Consider the following 22490-nt stretch of genomic DNA (forward strand, 5'->3'; position numbering starts at 1 on the left):
GGGTGACTTTAATCTCTCAGAACAATTGCTGTTGCTTCGAAAGACATGCATAGCCAGATGTTTTTTAAATTTTCATGTGTGTGGTACGATACATAAAATACAAAATTTACCATGTATCTGGTCGTGGTGGCTCATGTCTGTCATCCCAGTACTTTGGGAGGCCGAGGCAGGAAGATTGCTTGAGGCCAGGAATTTGAGACCAGCCTGGGCAACACAGTGAGACCTCATTTCTACAAGAAAAAAAAAAAAATATATATATATATACACACACACACTCACACTCTCCTGGGATATCTTCCTGCTACAGTCTACACACACACACACACACACACACTCCTGGGATATCTTCCTGCTACAGTCTCCCAAGTAGCTAGGATTATAAGTTCCCACCCAGCTACACCTGGCTAATTGTTTTCTTTCTTTTTTTTTTTTTTTTTTTTTTTTTTTGAGACGGAGTCTTGCTCTGTCACCCAGGCTGGAGTGCAGTGGCGCGATCTCGGCTCACTGCAAGCTCCGCCTCCTGGGTTCTCGCCATTCTCCTGCCTCAGCCTCTCCGAGTAGCTGGGACTACAGGCGCCCGCCACCACGCCCGGCTTATTTTTTTTATATTTTTAGTAGAGACGAGGTTTCACTGTGGTCTCGATCTCCTGACCTCGTGATCCGCCCGCCTCGGCCTCCCAAAGTGCTGGGATTACAAGCGTGAGCCACCGCGCCCCGCCTTAATTGTTTTCTTTTATTTGTAGAGATGGGGTCTTCTTGTGTTGCCCAGGCTGGTCTTTGAACTCCTGGGATTACAGGTGGGAGCAACTGCACTGGGCAATTTCCTTTTTTTTTTTTTTTTTTTTTGAGACAGAGTCTTGCCCTGTCGCCCAGGCTGGAGTGCAATGGCACGATCTCAGCTCACTGCAACCTCTGCCTCTCGGGTTCAAGAGATTTCTCCTGCTTCAGCCTCCCAAGTAGCTGGGATTACAGGTGCACACCACCATGCCCGGCCAATTTTTTGTATCTTTAGTAGAGAAAGAGTTTTGCCATGTTGGCCAGGCTGGTCTCGAACTCCTGACCTCATGATTTGCCTGCCTTGGCCTCCCGAAGTGCTGGGATTACAGGCATGAGCCAACATACCCGGCCCTCTTTCCTTTTAAAAAAGGCTGACTTTTGATTGTCCTTAAGATTCTTTAAAAGAAAATAAAAATAGGCCAGGCTCGGTGGCTCACACTTGCAATCCCAGCACTTTGGGAGGCTGGGATCACTGAGGCAGACGGATCACTTGAGGTCAGGAGTTCAAGACCAGCCTGGCCAACACAGTGGAACCCTATCTCTACCAAAAATATAAATAATTAGCGGCTGGGCAGAGTGGCTCATGCCTGTAATCCCAGCACTTTGGGAGGCCTAGGCGGGCGGATCACGAGGTCAAGAGATCGAGACCATCCTGGCTAACACGGTGAAACCCCATCTCTACTAAAAAAATACAAAAAATTAGCTGGGCGTGGTGGCGGGCACCTGTAGTCCCAGCTACTCGGGAGACTGAGGTGGTAGAATGGCGTGAACCTGGGAGGCAGAGCTTGCAGTGAGCCGAGATTGTGCCACTGCACTCCAGGCTGGGCAACAGGGCAAGACTCCGTCTCAAAAAAAAAAAAAAATTAGCAGGGCGTGGTGTCACGTGCCTGTAATCCCAGCTACTCGGGAGGCTGAGGCAGGAGAACCGCTTGAACCTGGGAGGCAGAGGTTGCAGTAAGCCAAGATAGCTCCACTGCATTCCAGCCTGGCGACAGAGAAAGACTCGTCTTAAAAAAAAAAAAAAAAAAAAATTAGCTGGGTGTGGTGATGCACGCCTATAATCCCAGCTACTTGGGAGGCTGAGGCAGGAAAATCACTTGAACTGGGAAGGCAGAGGTTGCAGTGAGCCGAGATCGTGCCACTGCACCCCAGCCTGGGCAACAGAGTGAGACTCTGTCTCAAAAAAATAAATAAATAAAATAAGAAATAAAAATAGGGCTGGGTGCAGTGGCTCACGCCTGTAATCCTAGCACTTTTCGAGGCCGAGGCAGGCGGATTACTTGAGGTCAGGAGTTTGAAACCAGCCTGGCCAACATGATGAAACCCCCACTCTACTAAAAAATAATAATTAAAAACTTAAAAGGCTGAACATTCCCGTGTGCGTGGACTGCATTTTGCCTGTCCGTCTGTCCGTCAGTGGCTAGACTGTTTGCAGCTCCTGGATGCCGTGAAGGACGTGGTGGTGCAGACGGTGGTACTAATGCCTGCTCAAGTCCTGCTTGCCTTGGGTTTTCAAAGAACTGCTCTTTCAGTTCAGAATATTTAAGGTGGAGTCGTTCCCAAAGGAAGTTTAGGGCATTTGCAAAAGTAACAGATGCTCCTGCAATTGATGCGGAAGGTGACAATTCTGACTATCCCTCTAACTTGCCACTTCCCAGTGAGTCCCACCCCCCTGCCATGATGGAGGATTAAGAACCTGGATCTCAGAGCAGATTCTAGATTAGAATCCAGAGATGACAGTACTGACACCGCTCAGGGTTGCTTTGTGCCGGAACTCTTCTGAGAGCTGCGAGAGCTGTGCGGGGTTGGCATTATTCATCCTGCAGCAGCCCTGAGGGAGGTGCCATTGTTTTCTCTGCTCCACATGTGGGGGATGCAAGATGCCTCAGCTAGCAAGAGACAAGTCCTGATTCAGAGGCAGTCAGCCAGGTCCTGAGCCACCGTCTTCACCACTTTATCACAGGGCATCAGAGTGTCACGGCAAGGTCAAGATAATTTGCTGGAGATTTCGCATCATGTATATGGCTTACCACAGCCCACATCAGGTCAGTTCGCTGAATACACCTTTACGGAGTGCTGTCAAGGCACACAGGGGAGAGCAGAGACCAGGAGTTTTTAGTTTCACTCACTTGAACAGTCATCAGTAAACAGGCTTTTTTTTTTTTTCTTTTTTTTTTTTTTGAGACAGAGTCTCGCTCTGTTGCTCAGGCTGGAGTGTGGTGGCGTGATCTGGGCTCACTGCAGCCTCTCGTTTTCAAGTGATTCTCCTGGCTCAGCCTCCCAAGTAGCTGGGATTACCAGCGCGTGCCACTATGCCCTGCTAATTTTTTGTATTTTTAGTAGAGATGAGGTTTCACCATGTTGGCCAGGCTGGTCTCGAACTCCTGACCTCAAGTGATCCGCTTGCCTCGGCCTCTCAAAGTGCTGGGATTACAGGCGGGAGCCACTGCGCCCGGTGTAAAAAATACATTAAAAAAATATTTTCTCTTGGGCTGGTCAGTTTCCACACAGAGGATCCTTTAGTTCTTGTCAGGGTGTTGGGGGAAGGATGGTGGTGGTAGCTGAGCATGGAATGAGCCTAGTGGCCAACATTCTTGTGTCTATCTGGAGGAAAGGGGTTAGAGGTCCTACTGTTCCTTATGTGAACTCTGTATAATCCCATCTTTATTACTGAATCCCCGATCTGAGCTATGCTTGGTGTCCTGAAATCCAGAATCCTCCTGTTCAAGTCCCCTGGAATGGCCTTTCTCTAGTGCTCCACGGTGATGAAAGTGAGCTATTCCCCTGAACATGTGGGTGAGAAACGAAATGTGGAAGGCAACCTTTTCCTCTAAATGCCCCTGCTTTCAGCCCCACAGCTCTCAGACAGGAGGCTAATGCTGCCAATTCCCAGACTCTTCCAGACTCACTGGATTAAATGAACTTGCTTCCTGGTTTCCTTCCACATAGGCACTGGTGTTCCATTTTCTCAGGTTGACAAAGATCTGATTTCCAGCTTTGGAACTTTTGTTAACTGATTGAACTGCTGTCCTTTGTTCTTATGGACTCAACTATGTCCTTGTGGATTTTACATTTTGTTTTTTATTTATTTTTTGAGATGGAGTCTTGCTCTGTCACCCAGGCTGGAGTGCAGTAGTGTGATCTCAGCTCACTGCATCTTCTGCCTCCTGGGTTCCAGCGATTCTCCTGCCTGAGCCTCGTGGGTAGCTGGGATTACAGGCGTGTACCAGCTAATTTTTGTATTTTTAGTAGAGATGGGGTTTCACCATGTTGGCCAGGCTGGTCTCAAACTCCTGACCTCAGGTGATCCGCCCGCCTCGGCCTCCCAAAGTGCTGGGATTACAGGCATGAGCCACTGAGCCTGGCTGATTTTCTGTTTTTTTGAGACAGAGTCTCTGTCACCCAGGCTGGAGTGCAGTGGTGCGATCCTGGCTTAATGCAACCTCTGCCTCCTAGGTTCAAGTGATTATCTTGACTTAGGCTCCTGAGTAGCGGGGACTACAGGCGCGCACCACCACGCCAGGCTTTTTTGTATTTTCAGTAGAGACGGGGTTTCACCATGTTGGTCAGGCTGGTCTTGATCTGACCTCGTGATCCGCCCACCTCGGCCTCCCAAAGTGCTGGGATTACAAGCGTGAGGCACTGCGCCCGGCCCGATTTTCCTTTATTTTATTTTTTTTGAGACGGAGTCTCGCTCTGTCGCCCAGTCTGGAGTGCAGTGGTGCGATCTCGGCTCACTGCAAGCTCCGCCTCCCGGGTTCACGCCATTCTCCTGCCTCAGCCTCCCTAGTAGCTGGGACTACAGGTGCCCGCCACCATGCCCTGCAATTTTTTTGTTTTGTATTTTTAGTGGAGACGGGGTTTCACCGTGTTAGCCAGGATGGTCTCGAGCACGTGACCTCGTGATCCGCTCACCTCGGCCTCCCAAAGTGCTGGGATTACAGGCGTGAGCCACCGCGCCCGGCCTTCCTTTTATTTTTATTTTTTAAATCTTCCTATCATTTTTAGTAAATGACCTGGAAGAAGCAGATCTAACTGGAAGCGTACAGGTTGAAGAAAGCCTGTTTAAGCAGAAATCTCGGTATTTCTGTGGAGACATTGTTTTTTTATTTTTTTGAGACATTGTTTCACTGTTGCCCAGGCTGGAGTGCAGTGAGGCAATCTCAGCTCACTGCAACCTCCGCTTCCTGGGTTCAAGCAACTCTCCTGCCTCAGCCTCCTGAGTAGCTGGTATTACGGGCTGGAGCCACCGTGCCCGGCTAATTTTTGTATTTTTAGTAGAGACCGGGTTTCACCATGTTGGCCAGGCTGGTCTCGAATTCCTGACCTCAGGTGATCCGCCTGTCTCGGCCTCCCAAAGTGTTGTGATTACAGGGGTGAGCCACTGAGCCCAGGCCCAAGTGATTTTTAAATAGCTTAACTCAGATCATGTCATTTCCCAATTTTAAAATGGGCAGAGATGGTCCAGCAATCCCACTTCTGGGTACAGACGCAAAACAATAAATGAAAGAGAGATCTGCACGCAGCACTGTTCACGCTAGCGAGGAGATGGCAACAGGGCAAGCGTCCAACAGTGGGTAAGCAGTGGGGTCGGTCCACGCAGGCGTCCAGCAATGGGTAAGCGGTGGGGTCGGTCCACGCAGGGAGCGCTGGTTCCCCTGGAAGGAAACCCAGGCTCTAATGCGGTCCCTCTGAGGACCCTGCTAAGCGAAACGCGCCGGCCATAGAAAGACTGTCCCGCAGGAGAGGACGGTGTTCGGCCCGGGGTTGAGGGGTCGGCACCAGGAGCAGGGACAGCCCGGCCGAACCTGAACGCACTTCAGGCCGCTTGAACCGCACATGCAGGAACGGCGCCGACGGAAAACTTTATTTCGTGTTCCGCCACCAAAAAAATATCGTTTAAACAAACCTGCGGCAGTTTCCCAGCCCCCTTAAACCAGGGTCCCAAGTTCTCCGCGTCTCCGCCCCTGCACCCAGCCTCCGGCCTGGGCAGGCGCTTCCGGTGCGGAACCTTCTGGAAAGCACCGCGCCGCCCTCCCGGCGTCCCCACAACCGTGCGCGCACCGGCGCTCGCGAGCACAAGTGACGGGACTGGAGGGTGGCCGGGCAGGTGGCTCCGCGAAAACGCCCCTTCCCGGAAGGCTGCCCCGCCCCAGGAGGCGGGACTTCCGCCCCCGCCGCCCGGAAGCGGCAGCCCGGGGAAGCGTGTCCCTTGCGGAGCGCCGTCGGGGCCGTGGGCGCCTGCGCGGGCCGGCGCGGGAGCGGACGGCATGGCGTTCCGGCAGGCGCTGCAGCTGGCGGCCTGCGGGCTGGCCGGGGGCTCGGCCGCCGTGCTCTTCTCGGCCGTGGCGGTAGGGAAGCCGCGCGCAGGCGGGGACGCAGAGCCGCGCCCGGCTGAGCCGCCGGCCTGGGCGGGGGGCGCGCGGCCGGGCCCCGGCGTCTGGGACCCCAACTGGGACAGGTGCGCACGGGGCTGGTTGGGGCCGGGGTCGGGATGGGGGTCAGGGCCGGTGTTACCCTTGGGATCGGGATCGGGACCAGGTTTAAGGTTGCGATCGGGTCGGGATCTGGGGTCGCCGTCCGCTTCCTCCAGCGGAGGATCCGCTTTCCGGGGCCGCTCTGCGCGGAGGGTTCTGGGGGCGGCGGACCCTTCCCGCCGGCCTCTGTGGGCCGGGCTCCGTCGCGTCCTCGCCCTTCTCCCCGCCCCTGCGAGTCCGTCCTGGGTGCCATCGCCGGAGCGCGGGCCGGGGCGAGGCTGGGGTGGAAGCTGGGCCTCCTCCAGGGGTGTTTGCAGGAGCGCGCCCGCGAGCCGCGTGTGGTTATTGAGCGTTTGAAATATGGCTGGTGTGATTCCTGAAGGGAATGCTTAGTTTACGTCAATTTAAACTTAACGCAAGCAGGGCCGGGTGCGGTAGCTCACGCCTGTAATCCCAGCGTTTGGGAGGCCGAGGCCGGAGGATCGCTTGAGCCCAGAAATTTGAAACCAGCCTGGGCAACAAAATGAGACCCCCATCTCTACAAAAAAAATACAAAAAAAAATTAGCCGAGCCAGGTGGCGCGCGCCTGTGGTCCCAGCTACTCGGGAGGCTGAGGTAGGAGGATCCCTCGAGTCCAGGAGTCCCAGGCTGCACAGTGTGAGCCGAGATCCCGCCACTTCACTCCAGCCTGAGCAACAGAGCCTGTCCCAAAGGAAAAAAAAAAAAAAAGTAGTGCAGGTTTTTAACAGTTATGTGTTGAAATACTATTTTTAGCATATTGAATTAAAAATATGATCGAAATTCACCTTTTTTAAATGTTGCTGTTAGAAAATTTATAATTTCACATGTTGCTGGCATTCCGTTTCTGTCGGCCAGGACTGCTCTAGAGGCAAGGATGGTTTGCCCAGTCCTAACTCCTCATTATACTCAGTACTTTGCGAAAGGGGGCACAGAATTATACTTACTACTGTGGTTGTGTTAGGTACTTTGTTAGATTTTTATCGTTTGTTAACCTTATTTCCTCTATTATTAGCATCATGCACTAAGCATGGTGTATGTATCAAAATTAATGAGCCAAAGTAATATACATTATTAATTATAATTATTATATTAGTTTATAATACATTACTATTAACTAAGGTTCATGCTTCATTGAGATTTCCTCAGCTTTTACCTGCTGTTCTGTTCTAGGGTCCCACATGACAAGTAGTCTTCATGCCTCCTTAGGCACGTTTTGGCTGCGACAATTTCTCAGACTTGTTTTGACGATCATGACTGTTTGAGGTGTCCTGGTCGGGTTTGGTAGAAGGTCCCTCAGCTGAGACTTCTCTGAAGGTTTTCTCATGATTAGACTGGAGTTACATTCTTTTTCTTTCTTGTCTTTTTTCTTGAGACGGAGTTTCACTCTTGTTGCCCAGGCTGGAGTGCAATGGTGCAATCTCGGCTCACTGCAACCTCCGCCTCCCAGGTTCAAGCGATTCTCCTGCCTCAGCTTCCCAAGTAGCTGGGATTACAGGCACACGCCATGATGCCCAGCTAATTTTGTATTTTTAGTAGAGACGGGGTTTCTCCATGTCAGTCAGGCTGGTCTTGAACTCCCGACCTTAGGTGATCCTCCCGCCTCAGCCTCCCAAAGTGCTGGGATTACAGGCATGAGCCACCATGCCCAGCCTGTTATATTCTTTTTTAAAAATCAGAATTCCAAAAAATCAGAAATTCTGAATCAATATTCTGAATTTCTTAGGTCTTTTTAAGGAAACAGATTCACTCTGCCGTTAAAGAACTTGAAGTAGGCTGGGTGCGGTGGCTCACGCCTATAATCCCAGCACTTTGAGAGGCTGAGGCGGGCGGATCACTTGAGGTCAGGAGTTCGAGACCAGCCTGACCAACATGGTGACGCTCTGTATTTACTAAAAATACAAAAAAATTAGCCAGGCATGGTGGCACACACCTGTAGTCCCAGCTACTCGGGAGGCTGAGGCAGGAGAATCACTTGAACCCAGGAGGTGGAGGCTGCAGTGAGCCCAGATCACGCCACTGCACTCCAGCCTGGGTGATAGAGCGAAACTCTGTCTCAAAAAAAGAAAAAAAAGAACTTGAAGTAGAACCGGGAGCTGAGCCCAGCCTTTCTCTTTTAAGCAGGTGTTCTGTATTTGCTTGTCATGTCTGGGGAGAAGTGAATTGGGCCTTGTGGGCTGGCAAAGACTCGTACAGACAGAAGGCATGAGCAACTACAGGAAGGTGCTAGAAGACAGCATGTTTCTTCTTGAGTCTCACGTGTCCACATTGGAAAGTTCCAGAGCCTCATCTGGTGAAATCTCCAGCTTCTTCCTGGAGGTCTCATGCAGTTTACGGCTTCCTGTCCCTGTGCCTATAGCTCCCAAATATTTTCTCTGGGTCAGCCTGACTCCCCCAAACCTGCCAATTTGACTCTTGGCCTGGTTTATGACAGGCCCCGAGGTCAGCGTGGCCCAAATGGAGCCCTCGAGTCACCATCGTGCCCTTCCACAGCTTCCTTTTCCGTCACTGTCTCAGTGAGTAAATACCAGCAGGTTCAACTTTTGCTATTCCCAGCTCTGCTGCGTTGAACTTTTTTTGTTGCTGTTGAGACAGGGTCTCGCTCTGTTGCCCAGGCTGGAGCGCAGTGCAGTGCAGTGGCAAGATCATGGCTCCCTCCTAGGCCCAAGCAATCCTCCCACCTCAGCCTCCTGAGTAGCTGAGACTACATCTGTGGACCACCTTGCCCGGCTAATTTTTTAATATTTTTGTAGAGACGGGGTCCCCCTATGTTGCCCAGGCTGGTCTTGAACTCCTGGGCTCAAGTGATCTGCCCACCTCGGCCTCCCAGAGTGCTGGGATCCACTCTTTTTCAGATTCCAGCAGCTCTGGAACAGGCTTTCATAATGGGAATGTTTTCTTCCTCACTGAGTGTTTATTTTCTGAGGCGGAGTCTCACTCTGTCGCCCAGGCTCGAGTGCTGTGGCAGGATCTCAGCTCTCTGCAACCTCCGCCTCCCAGGTTCAAGCGATTCTCCTGCCTCAGCCTTTCAAATAGCTGGGATTACAGGCGTGTGCCACCAAGCCCAGCTAATTTTTTCTATTTTTAGTAGAGGTGGGATTTCATCATGTTGGCCAGGCTAGTATTGAACTCCTGACCTCAGTTCATCTGCCCACCTCAGCCTCCCAAATGCTGGGATTACATGTATGAGCCACTGCACCCGGCCTGAGGGTCTAAAATGTGCTTAGTATGACTGAGGACATGATGTTTTAATTTTATTTAATTTTTGCTTAAATTTTGAATTGAAACATCCTCATAGGTAGTGGCTGCTTTTGGGCATTGCAGTTCTAGGCTCTGCTGAAGCGTCATGGTCAGGGAGGCCATCTTGGCCCCGTGGACACTTTGCGCCTGCCCCCCGATAGCCGCCGTCCTCCTTCCTAGCCTGGCGTTCTCCGTACCCACAGTTGCGTTCGGGGTAGTCTGTCTCTTGCTGTTCACTGTCTGCCTCTCATTAGAGAAGAAGGTGCACAGGGCTTTGCTTGTCTGTTTTGCTCTCCAGTGCATCACTCAGAACAGGCCTGGCACTAGCTTTGTGGGAGGGACAGTGGCGGTATGCTCAGAGGCCTCCAATTTGGAAATAACATCTTGTCAGAAAAACTCAAACTTGGGAACAGAGGTCACAAGGACATATCTTGTATTTCAACATCAGGCGAGAACCACTGTCTCTGATCAACATGCGGAAGAGGAACGTGGAATCTGGGGAAGAAGAGCTGGCGTCCAAGCTGGACCACTACAAAGCCAAGGCCACACGGCACATCTTCCTCATCAGGCATTCCCAGTACCACGTGGATGGCTCCCTGGAGAAGGACCGCACTCTGACCCCGCTGGGTATGTGGTGGGTTCAGATCCTCCGCGGACCCCATTGGTTATGTGGCCAGGTGCATATCCTCTGCTGGCGCCTTGGTTATCTGACTGGGTGCAGGTCCTCCGCGGACCCCCTTGGTCAGCTTTCTTGAAAGTGCTTGGGGCACTGGGACCCAAGTCTGAGACCATCACCCCTGAATCACATTGTTATTACCAGTAACTGTCAGCTGAACTTGGACAGAAGACAAGCTTTTCAAAATGTCCTTACCTTGGCAGGGCGTGGTGGCTCACACCTGTAATCCCAACACTTTGGGAGGCCGAGGCAGGTGGATCACCTGAGGTCAGGAGTTCGAGACCAGCCTGGCCAACAGGGCGAAACCTTGTCTCTACTAAAAGTACAAAAATTAGCCAGGTGCAGTGGCAGGTACCTGTAATCCCAGCTACTAAGGAGGCTGAGGCAGGAGAATCGCTTGACCCTGGGAGGTGGAGGTTGCAGTGAGCCAAGATTGCACCACTGCACTCTAGCCTAGGTGACAGAGTGAGACTCTGTCTCAAAAAAAGTCCTTAACTTTTAGCAAATGTTGGACAGATCTTGTTTGCGTGAGACCAAATGCAGTGCATATCCCAGCAGGGGTTTTATACCTGCTTGATGCCTTGGAAAGCGGCGTGGCTTGTGCCCTCGGCTGCTCACCTGGACCTGCTGCCAAAGACCCTTCTCTGCGGTACTCACAGGCCTGATGCCTGGCGTCTGCTTTTTTGTTTGTTTTGTTTTGAGACATAGTCCTGCTCTGTTACCCAGGCTGGAGTGCAGTGACACGATCTTGGCCCACTGCAACCTCTGCCTCCAGGGTTCAAGCAATTCTCCTGCCTCAGGCTCCCAAGTAGCTGCCACTACAGGCACACACTGCCACGCCCTGCTAGTTTTTTGTATTTTTAGTAGAGACGGGATTTCACCGTGTTAGCCAGGATGGCCTCGATCTCCTGACCTTGTGATCCGCCCGCCTCGGCCTCCCAAAGTGCTGGGATTACAGGCGTGAGCCGCCGCGCCCGGCCTGATTTTTGTGTGTGTGTTTTTAGTAGAGACAGGGTTTCACCATGTTGGCCATGCTGGTCTCAGACTCCTGACCTCGTAATCCGCCTGCCTTGGCCTTCCAAAGTGCTGGGGTGACAGGTGTGAGCCACTACGCCCAGCCTGGTGTCTGCCCCTTAATGCCCTGTTGAACAGGTGGGACTGAGCAACAGGATCCCGCCTGTCCCCACTTGCAGACGCTGCATAGACAGTGTCCAGGAGGGTCCTTCCACCTTGTCCTTGTGTCCCTGTGTGGGTGGAGCTGTAGAAGAAATGCCTGCCTAGAGAAGGAAATGTGGGGTGGGCTAAGGTCGAGTTTACATTTTGAAAAGTTCTTCAAATGAGATAGTGTCTGTTCATGCACATGTTAAAAATTCAAATAGTAAAAATGTGCAGGGCTGTCCTCCACAGACGCCTCCCCCCAGCCCCCAGAGCTGTCCTGGCTGCTTGTACACAAAGAAAGTGGAGTGACAGACGCAGATGTGGCTGCATCCAGTGGATTCGGCCTTCCTGAGGGCGTTTTCACCTGGATGCAGAAGCTCACAAGAGAAAAGGCATCTGCACTGGTGTCCGGCTCCACGTAGCAGCTCGGGTGTTTAGGTCCTGCTGTGTTGGCCTCCGTCATGGCACGTGGCTGGGGGCCCCTGAGGCTCAGGTTTTGGGCATAGTTGAGTGAGGGTGACACGGGGGGACCCAGAAACCACCCCTGGGCCCCACCAAGCGCCAGCCACCGTCTGGTTTGCTTGCTGCTGCCATTGATGGAATCAGATGCATTTTTTTTTTTTCCTGTATGGGGGTGAAGACAGTTGAGTGCCGCCCCCTGAGGCCCAAGCCTAGGGAGGGCAGGAGCCATGGGCTGAGCTTGCTGCCTGATCCGGGCCCGTGTTTATGGGCGGAGGAGGGGGTGTTTGCGGGAGGAGGAGGGGGTGTTTGCGGTTGGAGGAGGGCGTGTTTACGGGAGGAGGAGGGCGTGTTTACGGGAGGAGGAGGGCGTGTTTGCGGTTGGAGGAGGGGGTGTTTGCGGTTGGAGGAGGGCGTGTTTGTGGTTGGAGGAGGGCGTGTTTGCGGGAGGAGGAGGGGGTGTTTGCGGTTGGAGGAGGGCGTGTTTGCGGTTGGAGGAGGGGGTGTTTGCCGGAGGAGGAGGGGGTGTTTGTGGTTGGAGGAGGGCGTGTTTGCGGTTGGAGGAGGGGGTGTTTGCGGTTGGAGGAGGGGGTGTTTGCGGTTGGAGGAGGGGGCGCAGGTGCAACACTCAGGTGCCTTTCACCTTCCAGGTCGGGAGCAGGCTGAACTCACTGGGCTCCGCCTCGCAAGCTTGGGGTTGAAGTTTAATAAAATCGTCCATTCCTCTATGACCCGCGCCATAGAGACCACCGATATCATCAGCCGGCACCTGCCAGGTGAGTGCTGGGCGCGGGGCCTCCATGCTTGGCAGCAGTGGACTGCCCGTGGCAGGGCCCCGGCCCAAGCTCCTGGCCACCGGGAGGTCACAGCATCTCCGCCGGCGGGGCTGCCTCACCCAGAGCTTCACTGTGCTTCTCCCCAGGCGTGTGCAAAGTCAGCACAGACCTGCTGCGGGAAGGCGCCCCCATCGAGCCAGACCCGCCCGTGTCTCACTGGAAGCCGGAAGCTGTGGTAAAAACCTCCCCAGGGAGCAGCTGTGTCACCCTCGCCTTCCCTGGGCAAGGCGGCCCTACTGGGCTCACCATCCACCACGTGCCCGGCCATCCCACGGGCTTCCCTGGGCGGCGATGGGGTCTGTCCTCCTGACGCCCGCCTTGCCCATGTACTTCCACACTGACGGTTCCTCACTCTGCCCCCAGCAGTATTACGAAGACGGAGCCCGGATCGAGGCCGCCTTCCGGAACTACATCCACCGCGCAGATGCCAGGCAGGAGGAGGACAGTTACGAGATCTTCATTTGTCACGCCAACGTCATCCGCTACATTGTGTGCAGGTAGGCAGCTGCTGGGCTGGGCGTGGCCTAAAATAATTTCAGACTTAGAGAAAAGCATGAGGAAGGAAGGAGAAGCTGAGCGAGACCCCTCTCCACTGCCGATGCCACCCTAGTCAGGCCTCTCCAGCCCCTGGTCGTCCACTCCCCGCAGGTCCTAGTCAGTTAGCGGTAGGTGGCGTGTTACTTGGAGCTTCTCATGAGCGTGTTTTGGGCAAGGGTAGTGCAGACACGGAAGAGCCCCTGTGGTGTTCTGGGTGGGGTCCTGGGCGGGGTCTGTGCTCGGTGGGGATCCTGGGCACGGTGCATGCTGGACGTCCACACTGCCCTGGTTATTTTCCCTTTGTAATTGAACATCCTGTTTCCCCTCAAACTCAGCCAACCGCCTTCTGCCTCCGGCAAGATCCCACTGGCAGCATCCTTCCGCTGTTGTCTGCTGGGGTTTTGTGCTTCTGGGATCCTGACCTCTTTCACTTGCTGATCTGTGGGCGCGCCCACCTGTGTGCCAGTGTGACGGCGCGGGGCGTCCACTCCCCTCTGGGTCGAGGCCACAGCTGAGTCATGTTGCTGCCCGGGCTGCTCCCTTGGGGGGCCCTTGTCCCTCAACCTGCCCTGCTGCCCCACTCTCGGCACCACAGAATGATCCGGGTTCAGGTTGCCTTTTTCCTGCCACCACCCTGTAATCAGTCACTTCTTTAAGGAGCTCTTGGGGGGCAGGGCCAGCTCTATGGTTACGTACTTGAAACAGTCAGAAGGGTTGGCCAAATCTCACTAAAGGCAAATTTGAAATACATTTGCCTCTCCTCTGGATCCATTAGGAAATATGTGTGTGGGCTCCAGAGCTGAGGGGGCCCTCGTGTGTGTGACGAGTCCTGTGGTGGGAGGACAGGACGGCACTGGTCAGTGATGCCGTGTGAGGCTGGGCCCTGGTCTCTGCCCGCCTGTCACCTGGACCTGTCACTAGGGCTGGGGCTGCTGGGAGCACCATGGTCAGAAGAGCAGCAGCTCCCAGAAAGTTGAGGATGTAGGGGCCAAGATTCTCAAGCTTGGCTCCAGACCAGATAGAGCTTTTCTGGGGGTTGGAGCCTCCGGGTGGTGTGGCCTCAGGCTAAGTGAGTACCTGTTTGCTGTGAGTGGTTCGTTGCCTCCTGTCTGTGCTTGTGAATGAGCCGTATGGGTGGCTTCTATGCTGCCACCACCTTGTGTGTCCACGACACAGTCAGCCCAAGGTGACCCAAATGCTAAAAATGCACAGAAATAACTGGGGCCGGAGAGTGGAGCTGACCTGAGTCAACACGGTGGTGAGGGCCAGGCAGGTGCACCTAGACACGAGGATGGCTGTGCTGTTCCGGCCGGCGCCGCCGGGCAGCCCTGAGGAGGCTCGGGAAGCAGTGTGAGGGTGGCCATGCGGCCCACTGAGACAGGGCGCTGGGTGGCTCAGAGGTGGTGATGGCAACACCGAGCTTTTCCGCAAATGCGAACTGTACCTAAGAAGTGCGTGAAGATGCCACGGCGGGTAGATCCCATCTCCGTTCTTTGCTTTCCCAGAAAGGGACCTGTTGCACTAACTGGCTGCTCCCTGCTTTTTTTTTATATGGGAAAAGCAGAAATTAAATTGTGTTTCCTCGTAAGAAGTCAGCGTTTTTCTGATCTGTGCAAATCTTGAGTTGGGGTTGGGCCCCTGTCCTAAAGAGGGCAGGTCCCCAAGTGTGATGGCTCAATTCACGTCGATCCCAGCCATCGATTCACGTCGATCCCAGCCAGATCTTCCCCGAGAAGCCCCGACTGAAGACAGGAGCGGCTTGGCTGATGTGTACCCCGGCCCTGAGGCTGCTCTGAGACTTCTTACTGAACACAGCACCCTGGCGCAGCCTGGCCCGGCCTGTTTTAAGGACACAGCCCCCTGGCTCTAGCCCAGCCCTTTTTTTTTTTTGAGATGGAGTCTTGCTTTGTCACCCAGGCTGGAGTGCAGTGGTGCGATCTCGGCTCACTGCAAGCTCCGCCTCCCGAGTTCACACCATTCTCCTGCCTCAGCCTCCAGAGTAGCTGGGACTATAGGCACCCGCCATCATGCCTGGCTAATTTTTTGCATTTTTAGTAGAGACGGGGTTTCACCGTGTTAGCTAGGATGGTCTCGATCTCCAGACCTCGTGATCTACCTGCCTCGGCCTCCCAAAGTGCTGGGATTACAGGCGTGAGCCACTGCACCCGGCCTAGCCCAGCCCGTTTTAAGGACAGAGCCCCCCGGCTCTAACGTGCTCTTTCTCTCTCTTTATCCCCAGAGCGCTGCAGTTTCCTCCTGAAGGCTGGCTCCGGCTCTCCCTCAACAACGGCAGCATCACCCACCTGGTGATCCGACCCAACGGCCGAGTTGCGCTCAGGACCCTCGGGGACACAGGGTTCATGCCTCCCGACAAGATCACCCGATCCTGAGGGTGCCCGCAGGGCTCCGGCCTCTTCTTCCCTCTGTCCTCCCCGCACAGGCCGCACGCGCTTACGTTTTGTTCCCGAGGAGACCGGTGGAAAAGCAGAAACCTGCAATGCTGCATCTGGGGACTGACTTGTGACCAGGCTGAGAAGGGGAGAGTTGGGATCAGACAGCCTGACTTCTCTGCAGGGTTTTATACCTGACCGTGAACCCCCAGGATGGCGTGGGGTTTAAGGTGAAAGCATCTCACGCGCAAGTCAGGCCTGTTGTGGGGACCTGAAAGAAGCCTGACCCAGACCACCATGTTCGCAGCCACAGCTGACCCGTGCTGAGGGTCCGTGCTCCATTGGCAAAGCCGGTCAGGCACGAGGGCGACTGAGGCACATGGATGAGGAGGGCACCCAGGTTCTGTTCACAACTCACTTCACTTCATACATCCTTTTAGTTTCTTAAAACCCTCTTGTCACTTAAATATTTGTCAGTTAAAGATTTTCTGGCTGGGCACAGTGGCTCACACCTGTATTCCCAGCTACTCAGGAGGCCAGGGTGGGAGGATCACTTGAGCCCAGGAGTTCAAGACCAGCCCGGACAAGGCAACATAGCGAGACCCTGTCTCTACTAAAAATACAAAACTTAGCTGGGCGTGATTGTGGGCATCTAGAGTCCCAGCTACTTGGGAGGCTGAGGTGGGTGGATCACTTGGGCCCAGGAGCTGGAGGCTGCAGTGAGTTGTGATTGTGTCACTGCACTCCAGCCTGGGCAACCGAGGGAGACTTAAAGCAATTTTTTGTTTTTTTTGAAACAGAGTTTCACTCTTGTTGCCCAGGCTGGAGTGCAGTGGTGCGATCTCGGCTCACCACAACCTCTGCCTCCCGGGTTCAAGTGATTCTCCTGCCTCAGCTCCCGAGTAGCTGGGATTACAGTCGCCCACCACCATACCCGGCTAATTTTTTGTATTTTTAGTAAAGACGGGGTTTCATGGAGAAACCAATATCGAATTGGTCAGGCTGGTCTCGAAATCCCAACCTCAGGTGATTCACCCACCTCGGCCTCCCAAAGTGCTAGGATTAAAGGCGTGAGCCCTCGTGCCCGGCCTAAAAAATTTTTTTCCTTCATCTGGGTTTTTGCTTTGAAAACAAGTTTCTCCAAATTTACAGATTCCTGATGATGTTGGGTCTGAACTCACCAACTCGATTAGGCCTTTAGGGGCTGAGGGACTAACCAGATGCACAGGTGACTGGACAGGGGAGGGCAGGTGAGGTGGGTCTACAGAGGCGGCTTCACCTTTGACCTTCATGCTGGTCTCGGCTGAGGTGACACGCTAGTGACAGCCCGATAGGGGGTTACCCTTATTGAGTAAAATATTCCAGATTGACAGCTCAATCTTAGTTTGCCTCCGGTTAATCTTTTATGCTTAGGGATTAAATGTGTGGGTTTTTTTTTTGGAGACGGAGTCTCGCTCTGTCACCCAGGCTGTAGTGCAGTGGGGCAATCTCGGCTCACTGCAACCTCTGCCTCCTGGGTTCAAACAATTCTCCTGCCTCAGCCTCCCAAGTAGCTGGGATCACAGGCGCCCGCCACCACACCTGACTAATTTTTTATTTTTAGTAGAGATGGGGTTTCACCATGTTGGCCAGGCTGGTCTTGAACTCCTGACCTCGTGATCTACCCACCTCGGCCTCCCAAAGTGCTAGGATTACAGGCATGAGCTACCGTGTGTGTACCCAGATACTCTGTTAATTTAGGAAAAACAGTACAATTTCTATGAAGTGGTTGTGACTATTTTCTGTAGTCGATACAGTTGGGATATCTGATCTATTTCTCTGTCTACTTTGGAAATGATTGCATAATAAAATTTTACTGTTTTTTTTAAAAGGACTAGTTGTGACTATGTTAAAAATGGGAAACTTCGGCCAGGCACGGTGGCTCACATCTGTAATCCCAGCACTTTAGGAGGCCCAGGCAGGTGGATCATGAGATCGGGAGGTCAAGACCAGTCTGACCGACATGGTGAAACCCCGTCTCTACTAAAAATACAAAAATTAGCCAGGCGTGGCGGGCGCCTGTAATCCCAGCTACTCAGGAGGCTGAGGCAGGAGGATCGCTTGAACCCGGGAGGCGGAGCTTGCAATGAGCCGAGATTGCTCCACTGCACTCCAGCCTGGGCAACAGAGCGAGATGCCATCTAAAAAGAAAAAAGGAAACCTGTGCAGTGTGAGAAACGATGATATCACCAGAACTCCTTGCACAGCGTCCTGTCCCCCCGTGGCTGACACCTCTACCTGCGTCGCACAGGCTGCCTGCTGAGAGGACTTCCGCCAGTGGCCTGGGCCCTTTCCGAATCCCTGACCAGGACGGCAAGACTGACCGATGGTTGTGGAGACAACAGCCACAGCAGCCATACACTATTGTCTAGAAATAGTTTGATAAGCCACTGCCGCGCCAACTTCAAAAACAAATACCAGGCACACTCACGTGTGACCTCAGACAGGAGCAAGACTCGCGAGGAAGGAGTCTGGGATACTCCAAGTCAGCTGCACAGGGCGCCCACACCACAGCCCCAGCGCTGGGCCTCCCGGGATGGGGCAGCGCTGCAGGCCTAAGCCTTTGCTTTGCTGAGAGCCCCAGCTCCTCTGTAAAGTGGGAAAGCCTGGAGGTGGGAGTGGGGCCAGCACGCCTAGCACTGAGGCAATGCTGAGAGCAGGTGCAGGTTTGCTGGGCAGCGAAGCTCATCATCACAATGTGGAATGACCACACGTCAGTGGGCCCCGACGCCCTACACAGCCCACGGCCACTCCCACCGCTCACACCACAGACATGAGTCCCACTCACGTGAAGATCTGGACAGACGACCTGGTCTAAAGGGGGAGGCGGACGGGAGACCATGAGCAGTTTTCAAGGGATCACAAGAAACCAGTGACCCAGAGTCTTCAAATGCTTCTGCAAAAAAAAAAATACCCAAAAGGAAAGAAAACCTGATTATGCTGCTTAAGTCAGATTTGAAGTCAAGGATTTTGAAAAGTTAAGCCACAAACTCAGTGTGCGACTAATTCTTTAAGAGCATACAGCAATGATAACCTGTATTTTTGTTTTTCAAGTCTACAGCCCTTGGTATTCCCAGGCAGCCTCCACTCCAAGTCCTAACCAGGCCCTGCTTATCTGTCAAGATCAGAGAGACTGGGTGTGTTCAGGGTAGTATGGCCATAGATGATTACCTAAGTTTCTTGAATATGAAACTTTAAATAATTTTTAGTTTCTTTTTCTAGAGTAAATTCCCAGCAAACTCTTTTTGAGACATACTCTGGCTCCGTCACCCGGGCTGGAGTGTAGTGCCACCATCTCGGCTCACTACAACCTCCGCTTTCCAGGCTCAAGCGATTCTCATGTCTCAGCCTCCCAAGTGGCTCGTTCTACAGGCGTGCGTCACTGCACCTGGCTCATTTTTGCATTTGTGGCAGAGATGAGTTTCACTATGCTGGCTAGACTGGTCTCGAGCTCCTGGCCTCAAGTGATCTGCCCACCGCGGCCTCCCAAAGCACATGAGCCACTGTGCCTGCTAGACTCTTCCCTTCTAAAATACCTGCTGTTCTAAGTGGTTCTTCCTTAAATGGCCTTTTCCAGTCTTCTGCATTTGGGAGTGAGGATGGCTCCCGGTTTGGCTGGTAGCTGGTGGGGGTCTAATTTCTGAATGCTGGACTCAGGGCAGGCATGGCCGGGGAGAAGGCAGGGAGGGGCAGGCAGGAGAGTGGGGAGCTGACCCATGCCAGGGCAGCCCCCAGGGAGCGTGTGTGTTGTGCATGTTGTGAACGCCTGCGTGGAGGGAGCCGCAGGAGGGGAAGGCTGAGGGCGTCTGGACTGGGTGAGTTACAGGGGCTCAGTGACGTCAACGATGGAAACTGTCCCCCTTTTTGGGACAGACTGAAGACCTCTCAAATGTTAGTAACGATACCCTCAGTCTGGCCAAAGTGAAAACTGCACACCAGAAGCCTCAATGAGACTGGTGGGAACGGCAATGCCACCGGATGGCAGCCAGCTGCCAGCAGCCACCATGCCGACATTTATCCCAAAGCCTTTTCTTGGCGGGGCAGTCTGCAGCTGGAGCAGTCACAAGGTTTCCAACCACGACACACACGCCTGCGCCCCGCACGCACAGTCGGGCCCCAACGAGGGTTCCACCATCAGCCCTTCCCTGGGAAAACTGCAGGCTTCTGGAAACATCCACACGGCTCTGGAGGACCTGGCTGTGGTCTCTGCCACGGCGCCGCTGGCACTCCCACGGCTGGTACGCAGCACCATGGCTGCTTTTACCCCAGAAACGAGCAGCAGACTCACCGGGCGCCTCCCTCAACAGCTGCCACCACGCTAGAGCAGGGCACTTTCCAACCAAAGCCACCACAGCAACTGTTAATGTCACCAAGGTTTCCCACTGCCAAGAGCAACGGTAAAATCTGTGCTCTTTTAACGGATGCCAGAAAGTCTTTCACAACTGAGTTAGTCAAGAAAGGGGCCTAAAAACAGCAAGCGAATCTGAGGGCGCCCATGTTGATGGCCATCCAACAAAAACAGTGCCGTGTGCCTGGGCACAGGTGAGGGATCTTTGCGAAAGCTTACAATTATTACCACGCGGTTTTGAAGTAATTCATTTCATTAAGTGTTTTGTGAAGGACATAACCCCCCGGGACACACGCGAATGCCTCCGTTGGGACTGGAATCGCTGCCCACAAACAAACGGAGAAACAGTCAAAGGCGGCCTAAGACCTGGGAAATCAGGAGCAGTGGTCCACGTACAAAAACAGGGCCAAAACCTTTTACTTTCATTTGAATTTACAACCATATACAGACAATACGGTAAGATTTTAGAGAAAACAGATCATCACTACGAATATCCATATTCTGATTTCTTTTGAGAACCAAGGTGCCTTTTAAAATGCTGCTTTTTAGAATAGCATGTGTTGTTTCTGTCTGGGATCTAGATCTTGTCTGCTATAAAACAAATGAAGACACCCTGTGTAACAAAATTGAATTTTAACATTTAAATCTTGATTCTAATATTCCTGACCTACCTCTTGTCATAGGAAATAAGCCTTTTTTTTAAACAAAGTTTCAATTCAGAATTTTTACAAACAAAAACAATCCTGCGTCTACTTAATATCACTGTATATCCTCAAAAAGCAAGTTCAGGAAATTTAAAAATGATTTATAAAAGGCACTGAAGTTAGCAAAAGCATTGCTGGGTTTTCATTTTGGATTAAACACTGGAAATGTTCACAGAGAAACAACTGTGTGAGCAGTTGCCCGTAATACCCAGGAAGAAACCGACCTCCAGTTAGCACCGCCTGAGCACATCGGCGGCTCCTCACACCTTCCAACCACAGACCTTCATTCAAGCCAAGGTGAAGGCTACAGTCAACACGGGAAGAAACCAAGATGGGACTCAAACCTAAATGCAACACACTGATACAGGAGATCCCAGCTGAAATGAGTTCCAAAATAAAGGATACCTTTCTCGTATCATCATTTGTGCTCAACAAAGCCTCAGGATAAATTTCAAAACAGAACAATTTATACATTGTATTCCTGCTACACTGGCCCCTGAATGAAGTAGGCGGTGAAGGCTCATGTGCTGAGGAAACAGGGAACACCCTGGCACCACTGCTGCTGAGCTCTGTATTGCTCCTGGCATCACTCCCACGGGCTGCAAGACTTCCCAAGAGAAAAGCTACTTTTATCTTCTGATCAGTAATTTAAATATTCCGAACAACCCAAATTATAATGGTTGCTGTGAATCTGAGGCGCACTCCTGGCTCCCTGATCCCTGTCGTCCACCTCACTCTGTCTGAACCATGAGACCCACGGATGAACCAACAGGGACTCTGCCACCATCACATGCCACCACCACCCCCCAGGAAAAGACAGGGCAGCAAACAGTTCATCTTGGTGAGCGCAGGTATCGCGGGGACATCGGTGCTCACGCCTCCGCCAGGCCCCTCCTCGTCCACAGCGTCTGTCGGATGAGTACGGGGCTGCCTGCCTGCAACTGCCTCGGCACCCTTTCCTCTGCTACATTTCAGACCTAGAAACTGCCACCTAAAAAGTCCACCATTACCACATGGATAGTTTCCAGAAAACTGGTATCTTGAGTTTGCTTTCATTAACTTCTTCTTCCAAAATATCAGAAATCTAAGTTTTATATAGAACATTTAAATCTTCTAAAATTCTCACACCCTCAAAGTGAGGAGTAATAATTTAATCAGAATATGTTCGTTTTTGACAGTTTAGCAATAAACGTATGACCCTTCCTTCTTTAAAAACGAAGAACAAACCGAGAGCCCAGCGCGGGGCCTACAGGGCGGCAAGCTCAGCCAGGCGCGTCATCCTGCGGAGCTGGCTCCCGTGCACGGGGCTGTAGCGCCCAGGACTGCCCAGGCCCGGCTTTGCAGGGTTGCTTCCAGCCACGCTGTTTCTCCCCGGACTGTAGCTGTGAGGGCCACTGAGATCTGGCAGCTGAGACTTGAACTTTCCTTTCACCGTGGGACTGGGCCAACTGCGGAAAGCAAGAAAGAACTGTTAGCAGACGGGCAGGCCTGGAGATGAACAGCGAGAGTCAGAGAATAACGGCCCCAGACTCAGGCACACGCGCCCGGGCGGAGGAGAGACACTGCTGAACCCTGGCACTGCGGGCACACATGCCCGGGCAGAGGAGAGGCACTGCTGAACCCTGGTACCATGGGCACACGCGCCCAGGTGGAGAGGCACTGCCGAACCCTGGCACCGCGGGCACTAGGAGAGTCAAGCTCATGGGGGTTTCCAGAAGAATCCTGTGTGATCTGAGTAGAAACCCTGCTGCTTCCACCCCTCTAGCCGTCAGCTTGTCAGCAGCTGACCCGTTCAGCTTTTCCACCCAACTGGAGCTCTGTCCTGTGTGCA

The 22490-nt window shown here is 53.0% G+C and overlaps 2 protein-coding genes across 5 annotated transcripts in view; one reads left to right on the forward strand and one right to left on the reverse strand.

The window, feature by feature from the left end:
* The first annotated feature begins 5974 nt into the window (after window positions 1–5974).
* On the forward strand, window positions 5975–17438 carry PGAM5 (PGAM family member 5, mitochondrial serine/threonine protein phosphatase). Of its 3 annotated transcripts, none has more exons than XM_055238112.2 (6): window positions 5975–6238; window positions 9961–10139; window positions 12456–12581; window positions 12728–12816; window positions 13008–13138; window positions 15418–17438. In XM_055238112.2, the coding sequence occupies exons 1-6, from the start codon at window positions 6048–6050 to the stop codon at window positions 15566–15568; spliced, it is 867 nt and encodes a 288-aa protein (XP_055094087.1). In that variant the 5' UTR covers window positions 5975–6047; the 3' UTR covers window positions 15569–17438. The 3 variants fall into 3 exon arrangements, with proteins under 3 accessions (XP_055094087.1, XP_055094086.1, XP_055094088.1); XM_055238111.2 differs by having other exon boundaries at window positions 5977–6238; window positions 13005–13138; XM_055238113.2 differs by lacking the exon at window positions 5975–6238 and adding an exon at window positions 8440–8788 and having other exon boundaries at window positions 13005–13138.
* Window positions 17439–20354: 2916 nt separating this feature from the next.
* Window positions 20355–22490, reverse strand: part of ANKLE2 (ankyrin repeat and LEM domain containing 2) — a 39831-nt gene continuing 37695 nt past the window's right edge. For both annotated transcript variants that reach the window (XM_055238099.2, XM_055238100.2), the window contains exon 13: window positions 20355–22107. In XM_055238099.2, coding sequence (XP_055094074.1) covers window positions 21906–22107 — 202 coding nt within the window. In that variant the 3' untranslated portion in view covers window positions 20355–21905. The remainder of the gene's footprint in view (window positions 22108–22490) is intronic.

This window comes from Symphalangus syndactylus, chromosome 13 (assembly GCF_028878055.3).
Source record: "Symphalangus syndactylus isolate Jambi chromosome 13, NHGRI_mSymSyn1-v2.1_pri, whole genome shotgun sequence".
NCBI lineage: Eukaryota > Metazoa > Chordata > Mammalia > Primates > Hylobatidae > Symphalangus > Symphalangus syndactylus.

Excerpts from the sequence above, each read along its gene's own strand:
- PGAM5 (XM_055238111.2), top strand. The coding sequence starts at position 6,048 with ATGGCGTTCCGGCAGGCGCTGCAGCTGGCGGCCTGCGGGCTGGCCGGG. Across the intron at positions 10,140-12,455 it reads CCGCACTCTGACCCCGCTGG|GTCGGGAGCAGGCTGAACTC; the intron begins GTATGTGGTGGG and ends TTCACCTTCCAG. Across the intron at positions 13,139-15,417 it reads ATCCGCTACATTGTGTGCAG|AGCGCTGCAGTTTCCTCCTG; the intron begins GTAGGCAGCTGC and ends CTTTATCCCCAG.